Source organism: Microtus oregoni, unplaced genomic scaffold, assembly GCF_018167655.1.
Source record: "Microtus oregoni isolate MIOR12 unplaced genomic scaffold, Mior012 000002F_ref0000024, whole genome shotgun sequence".
Classification (NCBI taxonomy): Eukaryota; Metazoa; Chordata; class Mammalia; order Rodentia; family Cricetidae; genus Microtus; species Microtus oregoni.
Window position 1 is genome coordinate 49409654 of NW_024543061.1, and position 22510 is coordinate 49432163.

The window sequence follows — 22510 nt, forward strand, 5'->3', positions numbered from 1 at the left end:
CCATGACGCAGGTACTTCAGGTGTGAACCCGATGGAGACTTTTACCAGGAGTCAATTTTGCTTTAGATGTCCAGTGCATACATTATGTGAGATTAGGATAGGTTTTGGTCATTATTTCTATTTCCTGACACAATCATGGTTACACATAGTGAGTGGTACCTTATGGTGAGATAGACGTGTATGTGTATAGATATGTGTAAAAGGTTTGATTGGAGGTAGTAAAGACAGAAACTATTTGAAAACAGACAGGAATGATAGGAAAGCTAAGTGGCCAACACTGTTGGTCTTGGTTCCTTTCTAATCAGATGTGGCCTTTAGCTGTTTTATGGCTTTGGGGGGTTTGTTTAGTTCTTGGTTTTGTTTTTCTTTAACTACCTTCTAGCTGTTACTAAGTGATACCCAGTACTTCTAATGGCATTTTGTTAAATGGCTTTCTCCTGTCTAAAAGGCCAAGGTTAATGCTGATCACACAGTCAAATGGTATGCTTTCTATTCTTAGCCACAGACATCCGTCTCTAAGACATGTCTTCATGTAAGAAAAAGGAAGCACTGGAGTATATGAAATGTACAAAATGTATATGCTCAGCTCTTCAAGAACAAACCAGCAACATCTTCAGCATCTAGGAACTCACTAGAAATGCTTATTCCTAGGCCCCCACAGCAGACCTGTATCACATTGTTTGTGGTCCCTTTTTGTGTTTTTGCTGTGTGGATTTGGTGCAGAACCATTGAAAAACCATTTTATGGAAACAATCAAGACCAGATCCATATGTATTAGGACTTGAGATGATCAGGGTTTAAGAACTGACCACTAGCCTCCAACACCATGGACCTTTCTGGTTTATGAGAGCAGGAATATGATGCACCAGCCATCTTAAAATAAGCCAAAAGAAATACGGACCAAGAGGAAGGGAGCCATCAATGGCTCTAAGTGAAGCCAAACACTTGCCAGCAGGCAGAACGCTTTATAAATCGTGAGTTTAAGACAAAGACTGAGTAACTGGCTTACTGAGCAGAGACAAGGCCTGTCTGTGTAAACGTTCTCTCTGGTATTAACAGCTACTGAAAGCATCGCAGAGAAGGTTGTGTGGGCCAGCTCTGAACTGTAAGGTGTCAGCAGCTTCACAAAGATGCTTTAGGAAGTGCCCTTGCATAGAGAGTAAACCTGCCAAGATTTCTAAATCCATTTAAATACTTGAAATTATCAAGATTACAAATGGATTCCCTCACAAGATTGCCTATCAAGAGAGCAGTTTAGGTGAGCATACCCTAGCTGCCCTCTCTGAACTGTGAACCAATAAGATGAGCAGGTAGCTAGCATGCTCAGGAAACAATGGGTATTTCCCATGTGCCGTGTGCAACATCGCCTTCTTCGGATGAACTTGGGAATGTAAACTTGGGAGGCTGCCTAGAATATCTTCATTCAGTTCCTTCCAGAAACTTTCACTTAACACTTCCACGTGGAAGTGTTCAGTCTTTGTTCATCTTTTCGTCTAGATTACAGTAAGGTATTTCCATAGGAGTCCAAAAATAGTATCTTGGCTTAAACTGTTAAGTGCCCTGCTTTGAGAAAGCAAAATATCATCACTTTAAACATGAACCAAAGTAAGTGTACTAGGAATGTACCGGAAATCAGTGGAGGTGAAAACTGAAACCTAAGCATCCTGTATGTGACACTGTACTAAGACATCTGCATATGCCTTAGCCTTCTACCCACCAGACGGGAATTACCTTCATTACACAGACTAATGAGCAAATTGGCAGGAGATAAAGAACATTTTAGATTGAGGTAAATGGCTATCTGATTCCAAAGTTTATAATCTTTTGCTGTTCTACCCTAAGCCTTACGCTATTCGCACATATCTTAATCTAATATGCATTCATAGAGCCTTGTATCTTAGTTAACGTGTGAGCCTCAGGTTCAGAAGTGGTCCCTACAATGCTAATAAAACTCTCTCAAGCAGAGAACTGAGTCCTAAAATACCCAGGAGAGAGCTAGAGGCCCAAAGGGAGAGCTCAGCTTTACAACCAGAAGAAAACCAACCTCACCTTTGGGCTGGGAGTACAGTTTTCATGGGAGCCCACACTGAGAAATGGTCTCTCCTGATGAGATCTGAAATCGAGTGTCTGTTCAGAGCACAGGGGGTGGGGGGTGGGGGCAGAGCACTGTTTAGTTAGCTTTAGTTAGCCTGCATCCTGGGGATGTCAGGACCTCTCACCTTTCCTGAGGCGAGGAACCCAAGACCCCCCTGAAGAATGTAGGTACAAAGTGTCAGACCCAGGGATTCTAAAAACACAGCTTTTCTGTATAGTGATGTGTCGGAATCAAAGCAAGCTACCATTTTCCAATGAGTCTCTCCATCACTTGGAAATGGTTTTCAGAAATATTCTCAAAGCCGGTGCTTCTTCTCCCTTTGTTTCTCTGTGAAACAAGTAGCAAGCAGTACTTGTGACAAATGTCACCCTGCATGATGGGCCACAGAATTCCCCACTCTGCGGAAAGATGCCCTTTTTGAAGTGCTCTCTCTCTCTCTCTCTCTCTCTCTCCCTCCCTCTCTCTCTCTCTCTCTCTGTGTGTGTGTGTGTGTGTGTGTGTGTGCGTGCATGTGTGTGTGTGTGTGTACACTATTTGTAGAAAGTGGGTTTCAGTATAACCCGTAACCACAGAGGTAAATCTATGGTTCAGTGTGTGACCTGACGTACAGGAAGTGTCTGAGTGTAATGATGAAACTTTTTAACTTTCCAGATGACAGAACAGAGGAAGCAGAAACAAAGAATCGGCCTTCTAGGACATCCTCCTCACATGAATGTCAACCCACAGCAGCCCGCCTAAGCAAACGAGACAGAGGGACTACGCTCACCCTGTTTAAATTATTATCGGCGTGGGTATGGCTCATTAGTTCTCCTGCGCCCACTAAGGCTCCATGTGTGCTTAGTACATTTGTAAATACTCCGTTTTGTATTGTATGTATATGATTGCAACTCTCAGAGGTTTGGACCTATGTATTGTAATTAGCTCTGTTGGCACGGTGACTTGTCACTAGTGCCAAAAAATCTTAAAAAATGCCTTTTGTGGAAGGACTACAGAAAGTTCCTGATTTGCACTTGAACCAGATTATAGATTTAAAAGTATATGACATGTATTTTGTATTTAAAACTAGAATAGCCAGTATTTATGTTTTTTATAAAGCTGTGCAATACAAATTATGCAATCACCATAACTTTGTAACTCCTGAGTGTCCTACAAGGAGTGCGTGTCTTTGAAGCTGATATGTTAATACTTATGTAATAAATGGTTAAATATCAAATGATGCTGCTGCCCAAATTATATTAATAGCGAGTTTCTTGCCCCTGGGCAATTTTGTACCTTGTAATTATCCTATGGTTATGCTGTTTCTCACTGCTACTGGCTTTGGTGCGCCTGTCTCCTAGTGATAACTCCAGGTCTGTGAACTGCTCAAACAGCATTCATTATAAGAGAAACAATTTTAGTTTCAAAGATACTTTTAAGCTTCAAAATTAATCATTTAAGGTATTTCTTTAAGAGAAGCCCTGTTAGAGGCTAACACTTTAGCTTGCAAGGAAATAGATGGATTTTTTTTTAAAGGGAACTTTTTACATGACGTTTGGGATAACAGCACATTACTGGCCATTAAGTGTCATCTCCCTGGTGAATGGAATGTCACAGTGTAATCAAATGAGTTAGCTGATGGCTTATGGATTTTCATCTGAACCAACACAATACACTACTAGTAAGCGGTTATTATGAATATATATATATGTATGTCCTTGGAAGACAAAGTAGGAGCTGTCCCTTAGGATGTATAGCTGCCCCTTGGCGGTCAGAGCTGAACACTGATGATGCTGTTCTGAAAGAGCCACGTTTTGGTTTTATTTCTTTGTCACATAATCTCTTTTCTGGAGAGGTGCAAAGTATAACAGGGACAGTTTGCCACTGTTGCCTCGTTTTGTACCTGGGTCTCATTTTACTAGACCATCACTGCACAAAAGTTGAAAAACTGCGGAGTTCTGAAGCAAGTCAAGTTTGTAAATGCATACATAATTATATTTAATAAACAATGCAGAATACTACACGGCAACTGGCTGGTGACTTTCATTTGGCATTTCCTTGTGACTTCGGAGCGATTCCAGAGTTGGACAGAGTTAAACTACAACTGGTTTGGTTACCAGATTAATTCCGGAAACGTTGACCTGATTTGAGAAAACAAACAATAGTTTATATTCTATGGGAAACCAGTAGAACAAATATCAGAGGGGACTTCATACGGAACTTATTCTTCTAGGTGACTGAGTACCACCAGGCTGTCACAGGTACCCGGCATGCTGTAACGAGATCCAGGGTGCTCTGTTTGGTGTGGGGAGCTTTAACTTGGCATCTACCAGGTGGAAGTATCAGGAACCACTGAAGTTTGTTTGGGTCACTCCTCCATGGTCAGGGTCTTGGCATAGACCATTTGTGATACTTATTGTGATCTCACTCTTCCATCCAAATACAGAAAAACGAGTTCCCTTCTGAAGCAAAGCTGGCTGTGACCGCTCTTTTCTGATGCCGACTTCTTCTGTGTTTTGGTAAATAGAACTAATTCCCACCCAGCTCAGGGAACTGGGTCAGAATTAAATTCCAACCTAATGGGCAGTTTCATAACTGATGCTTCCACTATAGAAACCAGGCAACCCAAAATAAATCAATTTTCCAGCCAGTTTAAAATTTTTCCATTATAAGGTAAGCCTTCAAGAGACACGTGCTTTTTGTCTGACACCAAAATGGCTCTTGTATCCAATATCACAACACTGCACAGCCAGCAAGGACTTGCTCGTTCCCTTGGGCTTTGCCTTTGATCTCTTCAAGCTGCCCAACACAGTGAGGCCGGCAGCGTGTGGGGTGTCTCCCCATGTCCCATCCAGTTCACTAGAAAGTTCTGCATTGACATGTTCAGGTGGCGGCTTTTACAGGTTTGCCGTGTCTCATTTGAATCCTGTCACCAAAGATATAAATCTTCATTCAGGCTGCCAGCTTCAGCAGAAAATAATGGAAACTAGAATGCCACTTACATTCCTACCCTGGGAATGGAGGTATCAACACCAAAGCCCCTGTAGCAAAAACAGAATCTGCAGGGGAAGCTCCCGGGGGCCTTTGCTAGGTTACTGGTTCTGCCACCTTCTCCACACACCACCTTTTTTGACACCTCTATTTCGGAGACCAAGATCCAGGTCACCTTCAAATTTACCTCCACAGATCACAAATGAGGAAGGAGCACTGGCGGGCGAGTTTTAACCAGGGCAGTAAGAAAGCCTTGGGGCTTCATGTGCTTCAGCGTTTGCCACCCGCCAAGTCAAGGTTTGCTTTGGTTTGGGTTTTTTGTTTGTTTGTTTGTTTGTTGGCTGGTAGGACTGTTTGGTTTTTCTGTTTGTTTTTGAGAAAGGGTCACACTTAAAAGACAACATGTTCGGTCTGTCAAACCACAGAGCAGGAAAGAAACTTAAAAGATGAAACCTGGAGCCTTGGCAGGGACAGTAACTTCCTGAGCACTCGGCTCCAAACCAGCAGACATCTCCTGACTTCTGCGACACAGAGCTAGTTCTTCCCCAGTCAGGGGCTTCCTGCCTTCCAGAACAGGGCTAGCCTAGTTTAGCGGCCATGCCCTCCCTACCCTTACTCTTGCATGGGAAGCACTACCCATTGATCTTTCTTTCTTTTCGAATCTCGTCCATACGAGTGTCTAGAAGCTAGGAAGGACTAACTGTGGATGCTGTGTGGAGACCGAAAACCCTGTGGCAGAGATAAGCACCAGGTAAGCTCTAACATATCTGCCTTGCACAGGAAAGCTAGCGGAAGACCTCTTACTTAGCCACAGCTTTCCAAAGCGGAGCCAATCTCAACCCAGTCAAAGCAGCTCCCTGCAGATGACGGTGCTCACATCCAGTGCTGTCCCATGCTGTCCCAGAAGTCAGGGTTTAGCCGACTTTACTGAGTTCTTGTTCACTGCACTGATCTCTTGCTAACCAACTGGGATGTCGGAAAACCCCCAGCAAGATTTCGATTTTACAGAAAGTACCCAAAATTCCACTGATTTTGCATCACAAAGTGGTGGTTAAAGTTGAGTTTTGAGTAAAACGCCATGCGTGTGGTTTTTGTGGGTGGCCTTAGCTAAGAACAGCTATCAGAGCTCAATTACCTGAGGGGAGAGAGCTATGACGGCAATTATAATTAAGACAATTACGATCATAACAAACACTTTTCCACCCTTAGCAATGGGCCATGTGTAGCATCCCACAGCCAGTTCAGGAACATAACCAGCCTCCAGCTCAGCATCCGCAAGCCTAGCAACATGGAGGATTTAAAAGCACAGTGCTGGCTTGTACACAACACAGCTCAGACCATCAGATGGACTCCCTTAATGCTGGTTCTCCGAACTCATTCAATAAATTCTCTACATTACTGGGGGTATGACTTGAAAAAAAAAAACAGTTAGCAAGTAAGCAACCTAACACACTTTAAGGTCAGGACAAGCCAGTATCAAAGAGAATCCTGACACCCAGAAGTGAAACTGCATCATCCACCCCAGCCTGGAAAGAAAAAAGAAAGCTGAAAACCACCATAGAACAAGAAGGCAGAGTTTGAGAAAACCCCTATGGTGAATTCTGAACAACAACAGAGAGTCCCACAACATCAGTGCGTGCCGTATGCAGGACCCACTGGTGGAAAGAATTCGCCAGCACTTCTGTTGTCGCCTCAGAAGACAGAGATAGGCTGGGCCATGTCGCTGGAACTTTAGACAATACAGTACTTCAACAGGATGATCCAGGAATTTAACCCTCACCTTACCGAATGTCTTCAAGTCCATCTCCTTTCCGAGTATTCATCACTCAGAGCATCTCAGAAAGTCTCTTTAGAAGCTTTCTGTGGAAGCCGTCTGGAAGATTTGGTGCCACACTGGGCAAGAAGATGGGGACTCACAAGGCTTGCTTGAAGTCTCAACCTTCCTAACGCTGAGACCCTTTTATACAGTTCTTCATGTTGTGGTGACCCCCAGCCATAGAATTATTTTTGTTGCTACTTCACAAATGTCATTTTGTTACTGTTATGAATCGTAGGTAAATATCTGTGTTTTCCATAGGTCTTAGGTGACCCCTCTGAAAGGGGCATTCGAACCACCACCAGCCCCACAGGTTAAGAACCACTGGCTTAGAGGCTAAAGGTTGTCGGACCCCACATGAGTTCATGAGCAGGGTTCTTGGCAGTGAGAACCTTCATGCTCGCTCAGCCACCTATGTGTTTTGACTCTGAGAAAGTTACTCTTTTCAGCTTTTAACTCTCTCTATTCTAAAGGGAGAGATTCTTCCATTTCCTCCCACGGGCTCTGTGAACGTGAAAATGCTATATGCCAAGGATCCACACTGTCCTCTCCATCCGTATTGGCCATCCCTTGTGTCTGAAAGTTTCTTCTCACACCTCCCCACAGTCGCAGCTCACTATTGCACAACCGAGCTACTTTCTGTTCCTGCTAAATTGCTCTGGTGTTGTTCCTGGGGATCTTAAATCTTTATGTCTTCACATGACATGTTTGGGTCACATCCAGTCATTTTTATTTTAACTATGTTGTAACTATCGGTTTGAACTGAATAATTCATTAAAAAAACTGAGTCATAAAGCTCCCAACTTCCGAATAAGCACTCGCATATTTTTGATCAGTGTTGAATTTAAAATCTGAATTCTTTTTTTGAAAAATATCGCAGATATCTAATATCAGAAATCATATATTTCTTTGGTTTATGAAGTATTTTCACTCAGATTATCATTTGAACCTCCCTACCGTTAATGATATAGTCTCTCTTGCATATGAATCATCCTCGATTTCACTGTCTTTCACTTAACATTTAAATATAAATTCTATGCCAATTGCATGGAACCATGAAGACCCAGAACTTCCCTCGACAATTTCAAAGAGCCCGAGAACGTGTGCACACTCTCTTGATGATCCTGGCCACTTTAGATCTTCAGTCCTGAGTCCTATTCCTTTTCCCATTTCTTCACACCATCTCCCTCCCTCCACTCCACCCATAATGAGGACATGGCTCTCCTTCAGCGTCTGTGACAGAGGAGGAGAACAAAGAACAAGATTTCATGGAGGAATGAATATGCCACTTGTCCACAAAGAGAAGCATATAGAACCAAAGATCCAGCAGTTACTGCCAGCTACTCTGACTTCAGAACTCAAAACCATAAGCTAAGTTGGTCCCTCTGAACAAGCAAACGCCCACACTCAACGTTCTTTATTAAGAAGAAACAAGACACAATGCTTAGGGTAGCCTCCATGAATGTGTGAACTCTTACCCACCTGTACCTCCAGATGTTCCCTGCTACACCCCCACACACACACCCAGGAACCCTTAAAGGCAATACCCCACTCCCTCATGTAGGACTGAATCAGTTTTTAGAGCAAATCTTAGGTAGCATAAGGAAATTAAGGCCATCTGGGGTAGTAGAAAGAATTATGTCTTGTTTATTTACGAACTATGTGTAAATTACTGAGTCACATTTTTTCCCCCAACTGGGTAAAGCAAACGTGGTTTAGAATGTCTGCTAATCATAAGAAATCTAGTAATAGCAAACAGACTTGGAGGTGGGGTGGAAGACTCTCTGGTTGCTCAGTGGCCTCCCCGCCTACTATTAAACTGAAATTCGGCAATTGTTGGTAGGCAAAATGGTAGAACCATTTTGGAAAAAGTTTAGCAGATTCCAAAATTTAAACACAATATATTAACAAAAAATCCCGCTTCTGACAACTTAACCAGGAGAAATAAAAATATATGTCTATACAAAAACCTGTATGCAAGCCTGAGGATATCGTGTTGTGGGCAGACTATTTGTATCGTGTGCTGGCTTGGATTCATGTCAACTTGACAAAAGCTAGGGTCATCTTGGAAGAAGGAATCTTAATTTGAAAAAATATTTCCATCCGAATGCCTGTAGGCAAGTCTATAGAACATTTTCCTGATTGATGATTGCTGTATGAAGGCCTAGCTCACTGCAAGTGTTGCCATTCCTGGGCCAGAGGTCCTAGGTGCTGTAAAAAAAAAAAAAAAAAAAAAAAGTTTAAAAGGCCAAGAGGAGCAAGACAGTAAGCAGCACTCCTCTGTGGTCTCTGTTTCAGTTCCTGCCTTGAGTTCCTGCCTTGACTTCTTGTGATAAGACTATAACATGGAACTGTAAACCTGAAATAAACCCTTTCCTCCCCAAGTTGCTTTTGGTTACAGCAATAGAAACTATAAGTCCTAGGTTCAATCCCTAGCACTACATAAAACCAACCATGGTGGCATATAACCATAATCCCAGGACTGTGAAGATGGAGGCAGAAGGATGATCAGAGAAGTTCAAAGTCATCTTCAACTACATACTTATAGCAAGTTCAAGCCCAGCATGGGCTCTGAGCCTCTATCTCAAAAAAAAATCAACCTGTACATATATGCATATGATATATATGAATATAACCCAATACTAGAAACAAAATTGTCCATCAACCAGTAAATGGGTAAGTGAATGGTGATGTGTGCACCTAACAGTGCCTGGGATGTTGGCAGCTCCTATGCTGAGGACACCACTGTGGGTGTTAGTGTGGGGCCACACACATTTTTTGGTTTGCCTTTGGGAAAAGGTCTTGCTACGTAGCCTAGGCAAGATTCACACTTGGAATTCTCCTATCTCCATCTCCCTAAATCTGAGATGAGGGTGACCACCATGCCTGACCTACTTTTTATCTTTTTTAGCACATTAAGTGTACACACTTTAGCTACTTCAGAGTTGAGGACAAGAATAAGAACCAAAAATCTGTTTGCTAGAGAGTCTAGTAGATATGGCAATGAACTGGAGGGAGAAGAGGAGGGAGTTGGAGGAAGGAAAGAAAGGAGAGAAAAGATGTGGTGCTCCTGTTTCAATTCTTGTAATTGTTTAAAAAATATAAAAACCTTGCAAATGTATTTTACTCAAATTTCACCTGTGGCTATAACAGATGACCAAGTAAAATAGAGGCTAAGATGCTGTGGTAGTTGAGTAAGAACGGCTCCCATAGGCTCACAGATTTGAAGGCTTAGTCACCAGGGAGCGGGATTGTTTGAAAGGTTTAGAGGATTAGGAGGTATGACCTTGTTGGTATAGGTATGGCTTTGAAGGATGTCACTGGCAGTGAGTTTTGAGGTTTCAAGAGCCCATCCTGAGCCCAGTGTCTCTCTCTACTGATGTGGGAGTCTTCTGTTTTGTGTTGATTTCATTGGTTAATAAAGAAACTGACTTGGCCCTTTAATAGGACAGAAAATTAGGCAGGCGGAGTAACCAGAACAGAATGCTGGGAGAGAGAAGCCCAGTCAGTCAGTCGCCATCATTCTCCCACCCGAGACAGACGCAGGTTAAGATCTTTCCTGGTAAGCCACACCTTGTGGTGCTACACAGATTATTAAAAATGGGTTAATCGAGATGTGAGAGTTAGCCAATAAGAGGCTGAAACTAATGGGCCAGGCAGTGTTCAAAAGAATACAGTTTCCGTGTAATTATTTCAGGTAAAGCTAGCCGTGTGTGATCCGGGCGGGAACGTAGCCCGCCACTCCTCACTACACTCTACTGTTCAAGCAACATGCTCCCCAACATGATGGTCATGGATTAACCCTCTAAAACTGAAAGCAAGTCCCAAATTAAATGCTTTCTTTTCTAAGAGTTGCCCTGGTCAAGGTGTCTCTTCACAGCAATAGAACCCTGACTTTATTTTTATTATCATGTCAATATATTATCTCACATTCTGGTGGTCTATACTTTCCTAGAGGACCTAGGAAGAAAACCCGTTTGGTTCCAGCTCCTATTTAAAGACAGATATGGCCAGCTGAGTCTTTGGCACAAGGTATCACTGACTCTTTAGCCCACCTCTTTCATCTTTTATGATTCTGTTTCCCCCCACCAGATAACCTAGGAAATCTCTGCATCCCAAGACTTCCTTCAACTCCTTCTGCAAATCCCATTTCACCACACGTGGTACCATATTCACAGGGCTCTAGGATTAGCATGCAGATATCTGCATAGGGGCTACTATTGTGCCTACCACACCTGACTGAGCAAAGTCTAGGCAAGTTATATTGCAGGCAGGAGAAGAAAATCGCCTGCGTGTTTTCAACTTCTAAGAGATCTGAATACAATTAGGAACACCACATTTTCTTATGGTCCAAACAAGCTGAACAAGTCAGGTCACCGAAATAATCTCAGAAACGAAACGAACAAAGTTATGCACACCTGAGTAAGAGCCAGTCATTTCCTGTTACATTCATTATTGATATTGGAGAACTAGGAACACACACGTGATTAGAGTATATGTGTGTGTGTTGCTAGATTTCTTTCCCTTTGGGTGGTTTTATTTGTGAGAATTGATGCTTTTAAAAATAAGTAAAACTGAGAGGCAGCTGATCGCAGATCCTCAGTGCTAAACCTGCCCATTTCTGATTTCTAACTCATTAATCATCACCTTTTCTTTCCCTTTCTCTAGCTCTTTTTTGGATCCTGGCCAAAATCCTAAGCATGCATGCCCTGCCCCTCTGGACATACTTGCTTTCTCTAAAACTTCCTTCCTCTATGCAGTGCTGGCTGGCCACACTGCTAAACCTGCCTGCTTGCTTGAGCCCTGTCTCAATTGGCGGAGCTCATTGTCTCTCTCATTCCAATCCTTTCTGGCAGCTGCTGAGGTTTACAACTTGCTGGTCCTGTTGTTTCTCCCAAACTCCAATACAACCATTCTCAAGCTTTTACAAAAAGTAATATTGAATAAAGAAATTGCATGATAGAGAGAAAACCAGGAAGCAGGACTGGCCACTCACAGGGTACTAATTATTTCCAAACCCTGGTTTAAAAAAAACAAAAAACAAAACATTGGCCCAACAGAACACAGATGCTTTTATCGCCCCAAATGATTCCACCCAATGAGCTTGACACCACAGAACCCAGCTGTGTGGTATAATCTTATACCTTTGGTGAACATAGTGTTCCCGGTGAGTCCTAGCCACACCCCTTCAGCAAAGTGGGTGAACCCAGCACGCATTTGACACCACAGGATTTAGCCAATTCCATATTATCAAAGAAGCATCAAGAACGACTTTGTTTACCCACAAACAGCACGAAGAGCTCCAGGCTGCATTCAGCCAGATAAAAAACCTGCAGAAGGCCCTACCTTTGAGATTCCACCTAAGAGAGATAACTGTGAGGGTTTGGCTCCAAGACACGTGGGTCAAACTGATAAAAACGGTAACAGTTACAGTCAAGAAAGGGGCTGTACCAGATCTTTCCAGCCCAAACTATGCCTGTCCCATCCAGTACGGCCATCGATTCTTTTTCCCCTGCAGCTTCGAATTTTTATCCCTTCCTCCTATCACATCCGTCAGACCCTCCCAAAGGTCAGGGACTTCACAGAGAGTCCCATAGTGGTCCCCAACTGCAAATAGGATGGAACAGCTGCTGCTTTGTGCTCCACTGCCTAGGATGAAGCTGACATCATCGAACCCTTCAGTCTTCCGGATGAGGGGGAGATGTGCTCTTCCTCTCACTGGCAGTAACAGGACCTGCCACTAAAGTCTTAGATGGGACTGTGCAGTTCTAGCTAACCTGATCTGCATGACAAACCAAGGCTTTGCAGTTTGTAGTCTAAGAGACGCCTTGGATCCAACGCACTAATAAACGCCAAGTCATTTAGCAGGTGGGGGGGGGGGAGTTGGGCACTGAGTTAGTAGAATGCTTAGGCAACATGAGTGAGGGCCTGGGTTTGATCTACAGCACGCACCACACACACACAAACACACACACACACATATGCGCACACACACATACACATGCACACACACACACACCAGCATCCTGGAAGAAAACATGCAGGAACAGTTTCATGACTTTGCCTTCTCAGTGAATTCTTCAGCATCACACTAGAAGCTGATGCAATGAAAGCAAAATCAGACAAATGAGTCTGCGTCAGAATCAAAATCTTCTGTACCACAAACATCACAATGAAACAACAAATTACAGAATGGGAAAAATATCTGCACATCAAAAATCTGATAAGGGGCTAATGCTCAAAGGTGTAAAGAATTCCAGTATTCTAACTACAAATAAAAAATGAACAAAACCACACAGAGGCCATTTTCCATTAATGATACACAAATGGGCAGAGGGTGTGTGGGAAAACTCATCATGAAAGCACAATTGCTAATCACAGTGAAAATGTCAATCAAAGCCACGGTGAGAGAACACCTCACACTTATTAGGGTGAATACTATAAGAACAGTGACAGAGACAGAAAACAGGAAATAGCAATTATAGGCAAGGATATACTCATAAAGTCCTTCTGTACTATGTAGGATAGTGCAGGCACAACCAAAATACAGCGGTGCTTCAAAAGCTTGGGAACAGAGGCTAGTGGGTACAGGTATTTGCTGTGGAAGCATGAGGACAAAGGTTCAAATTCCAACACCCATGCTTCAAAAAGCTGGCTATAGCTGCATGCACACCTATAGCCCCAGTGCTGTGGGGGTGGAGACAGGAGGGTCTGCTGCAGGACAATTGTATTCTGTCAATTATGTTTTAAATAAACACTGATTGGCCAGTAGCCAGGCAGGAAGTATAGGTGGGACAACCAGATAGGAAGTAGAGGCGGGGCAATGAGAACAGGAGAATTCTGGGAAGGAGGAAGCCGATTTCTCCGCAGTTCCGTCCAGACACCGAAGAAGCAGGATGTGACCTGCCCCACTGAAAAAGGTATTAAGCCATGTGGCTAACATATACTAGAATAATGGGTTAATATAAGTTATAAGAGCTAATATGAAGCCTGAGCTAATGAGCTGATCAGTTTTATAACGTATGTAGACCTTCTGTGTGATTCTTTGGGACCTAATGACTATGGGAACCAGGCAGGACAGAAATCCCAACAAGCAGGCCCTCATGTTACAAGGGTCTGTGAGACTTGCCGGCTGCCAGGCCAGCTCCAGGTGCAGTGAAATACCCTGTCTCAAAGAAATTATTGGAAAATGATATAAATCAGAATACCCAATATCCTCCTCTGACTTCCTGTATGCACATGGGTATGAACACTCATATACACATATGATAAACACACATACAATGCATGCATGCATACATGCACACACACAAACCAAAAGTATAAACCACTTAAAGATACAGCTAACATATGATCCAAAAATCAGACTTCCAGCATATTTATCCAAAAGTACTGAAGTCAGGATTTCCGAGAGAAGCCTCCACTGCCACAATGATTGCAGCATTCTTCAAAATGATGAATGATATATAAATAAACAGTGATATGTGCATGTGTAAGTACCATGCAACCATGGAAAAGAAGGGAATCCTGTCAATGGACCACAGCATGGATGAACCATGGAAGCATTCCACTAGGCAAAAAACCCTAGTCACAGTAGAAGGAATATTTCAGGCCCCTACTTACATAAAGCATATAACACCTCAAATTCATAAAAAAGCAGAAGAGGGGTGGGAGTAGACAGTTTCTGGTCAAGGCATAAAAATATTCAGTCATGCAAGATGAGAAGGTTCTAGATAGGTAGAATCTATGTTGTGTTTTCATTGATTTTAAAGGTGTGTGTGTGTGTGTGTGTGTGTGTGTGTGTGTGTGCATGCCATGTATATATGTGGTGCCCATGAGAGTCAGAAGGTATAAGATCCTTTGGAACTGGAGACATAGGCCATTGTGAGTCACCCAATGTGGGTATTAGAAATTCAGTTCCTATGTAAAAGCAGCAAGCATCCCCCACACCCACGCACACATACACACACACCCACACACACCCTGAAACAGGGGTTCTCTGTGTAATCCTGGCTGTCCTGGAACTCTTTCTGTAGACCAGGCTGGTGCAGTTGGAGATCCACCTCCCTCTGCCTTCTGGGATTAAAGATTTGCTCTACCTTGGTCTGGATGCAGTAGGAGCACTATCAACTGCCTGTTTCCTCAGCATCCTGAGAGCTCCTTGTCTCTAGAGTATAGCTGCAGAGTTAAAGCAGTTGCAGCCACTCCAAGGGATCACCCCTGTACAGTCTGCATTGTGAAATTTAAATTTACCTCTGCTTCCTCTTTCCCCTCATAAGCCTATCTATAGGTTTATGAATATTATCTTTCATATACCAGCTTTTGCTTTTAGTAACTTTTCCTACTTTTGATTTCAATTCTACATCTGCTCTGAGGGTGTCAGGTTTTAATTTGTTCTTCTGTTTATTTTCTTAAGTGTTGGCTCAGAACATTGATTTAAGACCTTTCTCTTTTCTAACGAGCATTTAATCTGCACATAATCCTCTAAGTCTTAGTGTTGAAGATCTGCTGTGCTCCGTCCCACACGCTATAATGCAGGGAGCTTTCACCGCCATCCCAACTCCAAAGAGTTTTACATTTCTTTTATTCCTTTCTCTGACTCAAGAATTATTCAGAAATATGGTGCTTAGTTTCCAAATAGTTTCAAGTTGTCCCGACATCGTTACTGATTTGTAGTGTGATCCATTGTAGCCAGAGAACATAATTTTACCGTATTTATTTATGTTGTAGGGGAGGGGTGGGAGTCACGCCACAGGGCATGAGAGGTCAGAGGCCAGCTTGTCAGCATCAGTTTCTCCTTCCATTATGTGGGTCCTAAGGGTCAATCCCAGCCCTTTAGGTTTAGGTGCAAGCACTTCTAAACATTGAGCCATCTCCCAGTCCAGAGAACATAATCTAAATGTTCTCAATTATTTACATTAGTTTCTATGTCTGAATATGATCTAACTTGGTGAACTTCCCATATACCATTAAAATGGAGGTATATTTTGCTGGGAATTTATTTGTTTATGGAGCATTTTCCAAAAAACCAGCTGATTGTTTGGGATACTTAGGGGTTTTATATTTCTGCTGATTTTCTGCCTGTTCATTCTATGAATACTAAAAGAGAGGTTGACAACTTCAATTAACATGTTTATCTCTTGCTCCTGGTATGCTAGTGCATTCAGGGCTATGACTGTCACGACATGTCGTGATTAATTACTCGTTATTGATTGTGCAAAGTCCTTTGATTCCTTCTTCATTATCCCCATCTCTCACCACTTCCTCTTTTCTGAGGGCCACTGTCCCCAACATGTGCTCATATGCGTGCATGCACACACACGTACACACGCACGCCCCTCTAATAACCAGCGCTGTTAACTCCCCAGTCCCGGGACAATGAACATTATTTGCCAAGTGTCTTTTCGCTTGCTGTTTGTTCTTTTCTTAGAACATCTGCCTCCCTCCGTCTCCTTTACCAACTTTGACTTTTCCTTTAGATCTTATCGCAGCTCTTCTCCTCTGAAATGCCACATAACTTCCCCTCTTCTCTTTGGCCCTGACCGCACCCTGATTACCTTGCTCTCCCCATCTTCCACTGGGTTGTACTCTCCAAGAGCACTGCAGCTGCGCTCCTCCATCTTCTTAGCATTTATTCCCACTCTTGCTAATCCAGTCATCTCTAGCTGATTCAGAGAAAAAAAAAATACAGGCAGAAAAACGAAATCAACGGAAAAGTCAGGACTCTTGTCCCGGCATACTGAGTCTCAGACCACTGGCATGGCCATGGCTCTATCCAGACTGCTCATGGATCACGTCTTGTGTTGTGTGGGACACTACAGGACCTAGACTCAGAAGTCTTCACCCTCTCATAATTGTCTTCTCATTTCTTAAGCGGATTAAGCAATATCCAAATCAAACTAATTCAAGAGAACTAGAAGGAGACCAGAGGAATTAAATTTTGTAAACTGAGCAATGAATGAATGATACCCACCATACCTACATACATATCATTAACATCCTGGTGCTAAAAGTCACTGTGGGACCCATTTAGTCAAAGCCCCGCTTAATGTCTTTCACCCATCAGTGTTCTTCGTGTTATGGAACTTCCTGCACTTCCAAATTTACTTAAGGCACAGGATAAGCCCCAAATTACCTTCCCTTTTCTGAAATCTAAAAGCCTTTGTTTAAAAAAAAACATCATCAATGGGGAGAGGAGCTTGGTCCTGCCTCAATTTGATATGCCAGACTTTGTTGACTTCTTATGGGAGGCCTGAAGCTTTCTGAGGAGTGGAAGGTCGGGGAGGATTGGGTAGGGGGAAGGTGGGGGAAGGTGGAGGAAAGGGGGGAGGGGAGGAAGGGAGAATTGTGGTTTGTATGTAAAATGAAAAAAAAAACTTTTAAATAAAAAATTTTTAAAAAGATTGAAATATTTCCACATAAACAGAAAAAAACAAGAAAAAATATTTCATCTATTTATAATAAATACATAAATAAATAACATTGTCATCTGATACCAATTTTTTGAACAGTTTCTCAAGTACTTGGTATGTTTTAAATTAAAATTCTCCACCCTCAGTCAAGAGGTTGTGGCACACACCTTTAATCCAGAACTCAGGAGGCAGAGACAGGTGGATCTCTGTAAGTTCCAGGCCAGCCTGGTCTACAGAATAAGTTCTAGGACAGCCAGGGCTATGCAGAGAAACCCTTTCTCAAATAAACCAAAAAGATTCTCCATCCTTGCATTCAAATAAAAAAATTTGATTTTTGTAAAACACCGTCAATTTTTCTTGAAAGAAAACCAAACAAGAACAAAACCGAAGCAAATTGTGTTTCTTAAACGTTATAATTCCCAAGACTGACAATACAGTGAAAAGTAAAAGTTACTGGAGATGTCCTCAGTGACAGAGGTGTTGCTCAGCAAGGCCCTGGCCTCACTGCCCAGCACAAGGCGAGGGGTAGGGTGTAGCATGACTTTACAAAAGGAATCTTTCAGAAACAGTAATGGGCCAGGAATGCGGCTGAGCAGTAGAATACTAACCTAGTGAATACTGGGTGCTGGGTTCAATCCCCAATGCTACAGAGAGCAGGGAAGGGGGTGGACAATGCCATAATGCTGAAGGAGTGATTAATACTATTATACAGATATAACTATATATGCACATATATCATACACTAAATGGAGTGATATATATCACATATACACACTAAGTTTAGATATAGAACATTCTAAGTGAATTTTGATAAAATGCCATACTGATGTAGGATAGTATATACTCCTTGTTAAAAACGTACGGTGGACTGAGGGAATCCAGGGACAGACACCTGGCTCTTTCATATCAATATTAAGAGCCCAAAACATTAGCAACTGAACTCACCAACTTTTTAAAAGATTGAAATAAAAAAAAATAGGCTAAATGAAAATGTTGACCCCTGAAGTTATTGTGTTTTAGTTACTTTTGTTGTTATTCATAAATAAAATTAACCAAATAGCTACTGGTTTCTAACAAGGAATTGTTAATATATGTGAGCAGACCATGGACTTCAACAAACATTAAGCCAGGGGGTCAGGATCAATTGGTGGCTCTTGTGTACCGACGTGAGGCATCACACAGTGTATGTCACCACCCTAGACTTAGAAAAGCTAGTCACATCCTGGCAAAAGATGTTGTACGATAAACAGATCATAAACAGAAACTACCAGTGGCCATCAAACACAAAATCCAGCTGCGTTTCTTTAACCCTGATCCCAGTTTCAGCTGCAGGTTTTTTCCAGAAAGAACAGAAGTTTGATTTACTCAACATTCTGCAGAAGTCAGGGGTGTGGTTATAACTCATTGCTAATGGATTTTCCCTTAATTCTTGTAGCAACAGGACCTTAAAGTGGCTACCGACAGAAAGAAAAGGTGAAATTAAGGTCAAAACAGGAGTCGACAACATCAAAATAGAGACAGCTGTTGAGGACCACCTAGTGGCACCTGGGGCAGCAGCATTTTTTATAATATTGCTAAGGTACAAAGTAGGAATATTTTCCAGACTTTGAGCTGAGAGCCTCAGCCACAGTTGAAGACTATCTGGTTTTACCAACTCTGCTATTAAATGCTGGCAATTTCATCCCCAAGTTATTTCAGTACCCAAGCACCACTGATGTAGGCCTATCTGGTTCACAATCTTATTCATCAGAAAGCATGAATGGGGGAAACATCCATGAACTGGGTAGGTATTGGACTAGAGATTTGAAAGCAAGGCTGAGAAGCTCTGCTAAGGCTGGGATCAATGGGAGCGAGCTTAATGAGTAATTGCATTCCTTCCTGGCTAGCCAGCAGCGTGGAAACTGAGCTCTGCTAGGCGCGGTGCACGCCCAGCTTGCAAGGTCTGTTTCCACTTCTCCAGACCAGGCTGCTCTCAGAGGATCAGCTGTCTCCAAACGCTCTGTGCTGCCGGAAGCCTGGAGCTTGGGTTAGGAACCCATTCTGTGCCAGGGACTACAGGAAGTACGTCATAGACCTCGCCTCTTCTCATGACCTTTGTAGCCAATGTGTAGTCCAGTGAGGACACTGAGGTCAAGCCTGCGCACTGCCCACTCGGGAGTGCCAGCATCTAACTTGCACAGTGCTGGCCCTAGACACCAGACCTAGCGTGAAGACCAGGCCGAGCATCCTAAAAACTCACTTGACACGGAATGAATGTAATATGACATGACTTGTGATTCCTTCTTGGCCACTTTCAGGCCTCATCTCCTCAGGACAACTGAGAAAACTAAGGCCCCAGATCCAGCGGCTTGGCAAAGGTCACAGGGCAGGTAGCAGACAGAAAAGAGCCTGGAAAAGCGTCTTTGAGTCGCCCCATGCTCCCAGATAGCAGCGCTGTCCAAAGTTTCTCTGCCTCCTGTTCAATGTCCCCAGACTCTGAGCGGAAAAAGCCCAGGGGCTCCCATCCCCAATCACTTTCCGGTCAGCAGCTCCCAGCAGGGCAGGGCGACCCCACCCTCCCGCCAGCTGCAAGGCACAGAGCCAGGCACTCACTGACTGTTCCCAGGCACTCCCCACTGCACCCGTCTGCGAACTGCCAAGGGAAGGCAGGGGAACAGCTCACGTGGGCCCCTGCTGGGCCAGCCAGCTCAGTTCGTTGTCACCACACCCTCCGGGCGCGCCCCCAGGAGAGCACTCTGAGACCCCTCTCCAGCTCCAGATCCAGCGGAGTAGGCTCCAGTGGGGGCTGTAGGGGTTGGAGGAAGTACGTGGGTGGGCGAGGCTAGGTCGGCAACATAGGAGAGGGCGTTTCTGCAGAAAAGGAAGTGGTGTCAAAAGCTGCACACACATTGCCCCGTGGGAGTCTGGTGAGGGAAGTCATCAGGACCTGCTGCAACCTCCCACTTCATGGCTGCATTCACAACACTCTCAAGATCGGGATATTACAATTCCTGTGACTTCTCAACAAGCAGCAGCCAGTAATGATGAGCGTCCATTGTGTGGGGGCCATCTGGCCAAGCTTCCTGTGGGCCTGTTAGGCCTTGTCAACTCAGAGGCCAGGCCCCTCCTCTGTCTGAAGGCTGACACTTCTCCCCTTACCTCAGCCTAACTTAAGGTATATTCATGCAGTTTCTAGAACCCTCCAAACTGCTTTGGTCTTATTCTTATTCCACAGACACTCAATAAAGCCTGTTTCTTAAGAACAGGAAATTTTTCTTGGTTTGGTTTTGACATGGTCTCATACGGTCCAGCTCCCAAGTGCAGAGTGCTGGGATCACAGATGAGGGGGGTAGCACACCCCAATTTTTCTGTTTTTAATATTACTTTAAACCCAGCCGATGGCATTTAGTAAGGTGGAAGGTTTCTGGGAAAGGATTTAGGTGAACAAGTGTCCCACAACATTTATCTCATTTGGTAGCTTGCAGTTTTGCATGAATGTCAATTTCTGAACACTTTGTTATACGTGGGTATACATGCCCCAAAATTTCATTTTCTTCCTTGAAAAAAAAAAAAGCAAAAAGGAGATTAAACCCAAGTCTTAAGTCCTTACACCACCCAACTACTCTGCCACTGCGCTGTACCACCAGAGATGTGTACCACCATCCCCCATTTTCATCTCGATACTACAGAAGCTCTGCAACTCGGCTTTATTCTCCATATCATCTTGTGGGACTAGTTTTAATGAATACTGTTGTCAGAGGGGCATGCGGGGCCTGAAGGAAGGACTGCAGATCAGCAAGAACTGAACAGGTTACAGACAACCCTTCACGCCTTCTTTACACCTCTACACCTCCCCTACACACACACACACACACACACACACACACACACACACACACACACGAGGTTTCAAAACTGGCTGAGTGCTCAGGGATTGGTTTGATTCATGTCTGAATTCTTCCCATGTAAATCAGGATGTGGTTGCTTAGGCCTGTTAATCCCAGCACTAAGGAAGGGAGGCGTCTATTCAGGGTCAGCCTGAGCTAGACACTGTCTCAAGAACAAATCCAGAGCTAGACACTGTCTCAAGAACAAACAACTATAAGAACACCTTCCCTTACTTTGCAAGACTATGGCTTTTGCTTTGTTTTGATTAAGGCAACGGTGTTTTTCTTGATAGACCAGGCTGGCCTCAAACTCATTAACCTTCTACCTCAGCTTTCCAAGTGTGGGGTTGCAGGATTGCACATCACTGAAATTTTGACAGCCCAGATACATTGGAAATGGAGTGGAAAGCAGTGCCAAGTTTTTGAAAAAGGAGAAAGACTATGATTTGGGGTGATTTGGAGGAGACCCAGTACGAACTTACAGAAAGAATGAGGAAAAACACAAAACAAGTAAACAAACAAAAACCTTGTCTACCAGCTAGTCCATATTTTAATATTTGCAGTAAGTTTACTTCTTGCGATGGAAGATTTGTGTAACGTTTATCCCGTGTCCTCACTTGGGGAGCCATTTTAGTTATAAAGGGTCCAAGACACCCCAGAAGTAGAATAGGACGGGCCTAGGGAACAGGTGGTAGTTTAGTGCCCGAAAGAAATCCTCTGGAATCTGGTGGACCTTGGCTTACATTCTTTTGATTCTCCACCACACCGGTGAAACTAGTTAGAGCCAGGCACACATGAGTCTGCCAGGACCTGGGGTTTGGTGCTGAAATTCCAGGAGCAGGTGCAACCAGAAAGGGCTTGAATGCAAGACCCACTTTAAACCTGCAGATTTGAATGTTCTGGGTCACTTACTGAACCTTGAGAAAGAGATCTCACTAACACAGCAGAAGACAGTTCCCTTAAAATGATGTTTTGTAGAACACTGCCTGAAAGAATTCTACATTTCAAAGTTATAAAGCACAAGAAGACTATTAAAAACAAAAAAAGGATCCAGTTCAACAATCTTAGAGGCTTATCTTGCAGCGGGTTGATATAAATTGCATAAACCAGCCTCCAGGATTTTTGCAGAGCTCTAAAGCTCCCACTCCCTGTAAAAGACAGCAAAACTGAATGGGACCCTATGTTGGGTTTCTATCCTGTGGGACTGAAGAAGACTTGGGTACACCAGGCTCCGAGTCCTGAAGGTGGGCGAGAAGCTAAGGTCATGACCTATGAGGATGTTACCCATGTCCACAGCTCAATGTTAAACAATAGCTCAGGCTAACCACCACCCAGAAGATCACGACTGAGTATT

At 43.4% G+C, this 22510-nt stretch overlaps 1 protein-coding gene and 1 long non-coding RNA gene across 13 annotated transcripts in view; one reads left to right on the forward strand and one right to left on the reverse strand.

Moving 5' to 3' along the window:
- Positions 1-4100, forward strand: part of Itpr1 (inositol 1,4,5-trisphosphate receptor type 1) — a 339707-nt gene extending 335607 nt beyond the window's left edge. For all 12 annotated transcript variants that reach the window (XM_041641645.1, XM_041641653.1, XM_041641709.1 and 9 more), the window contains one exon: positions 2747-4100. In XM_041641645.1, coding sequence (XP_041497579.1) covers positions 2747-2833 — 87 coding nt within the window. In that variant the 3' untranslated portion in view covers positions 2834-4100. The remainder of the gene's footprint in view (positions 1-2746) is intronic.
- LOC121440809 overlaps positions 1-22510 on the reverse strand; it is a 53318-nt gene that overhangs the window by 11930 nt on the left and 18878 nt on the right. The gene's annotated exons all lie outside the window — the stretch shown is intronic.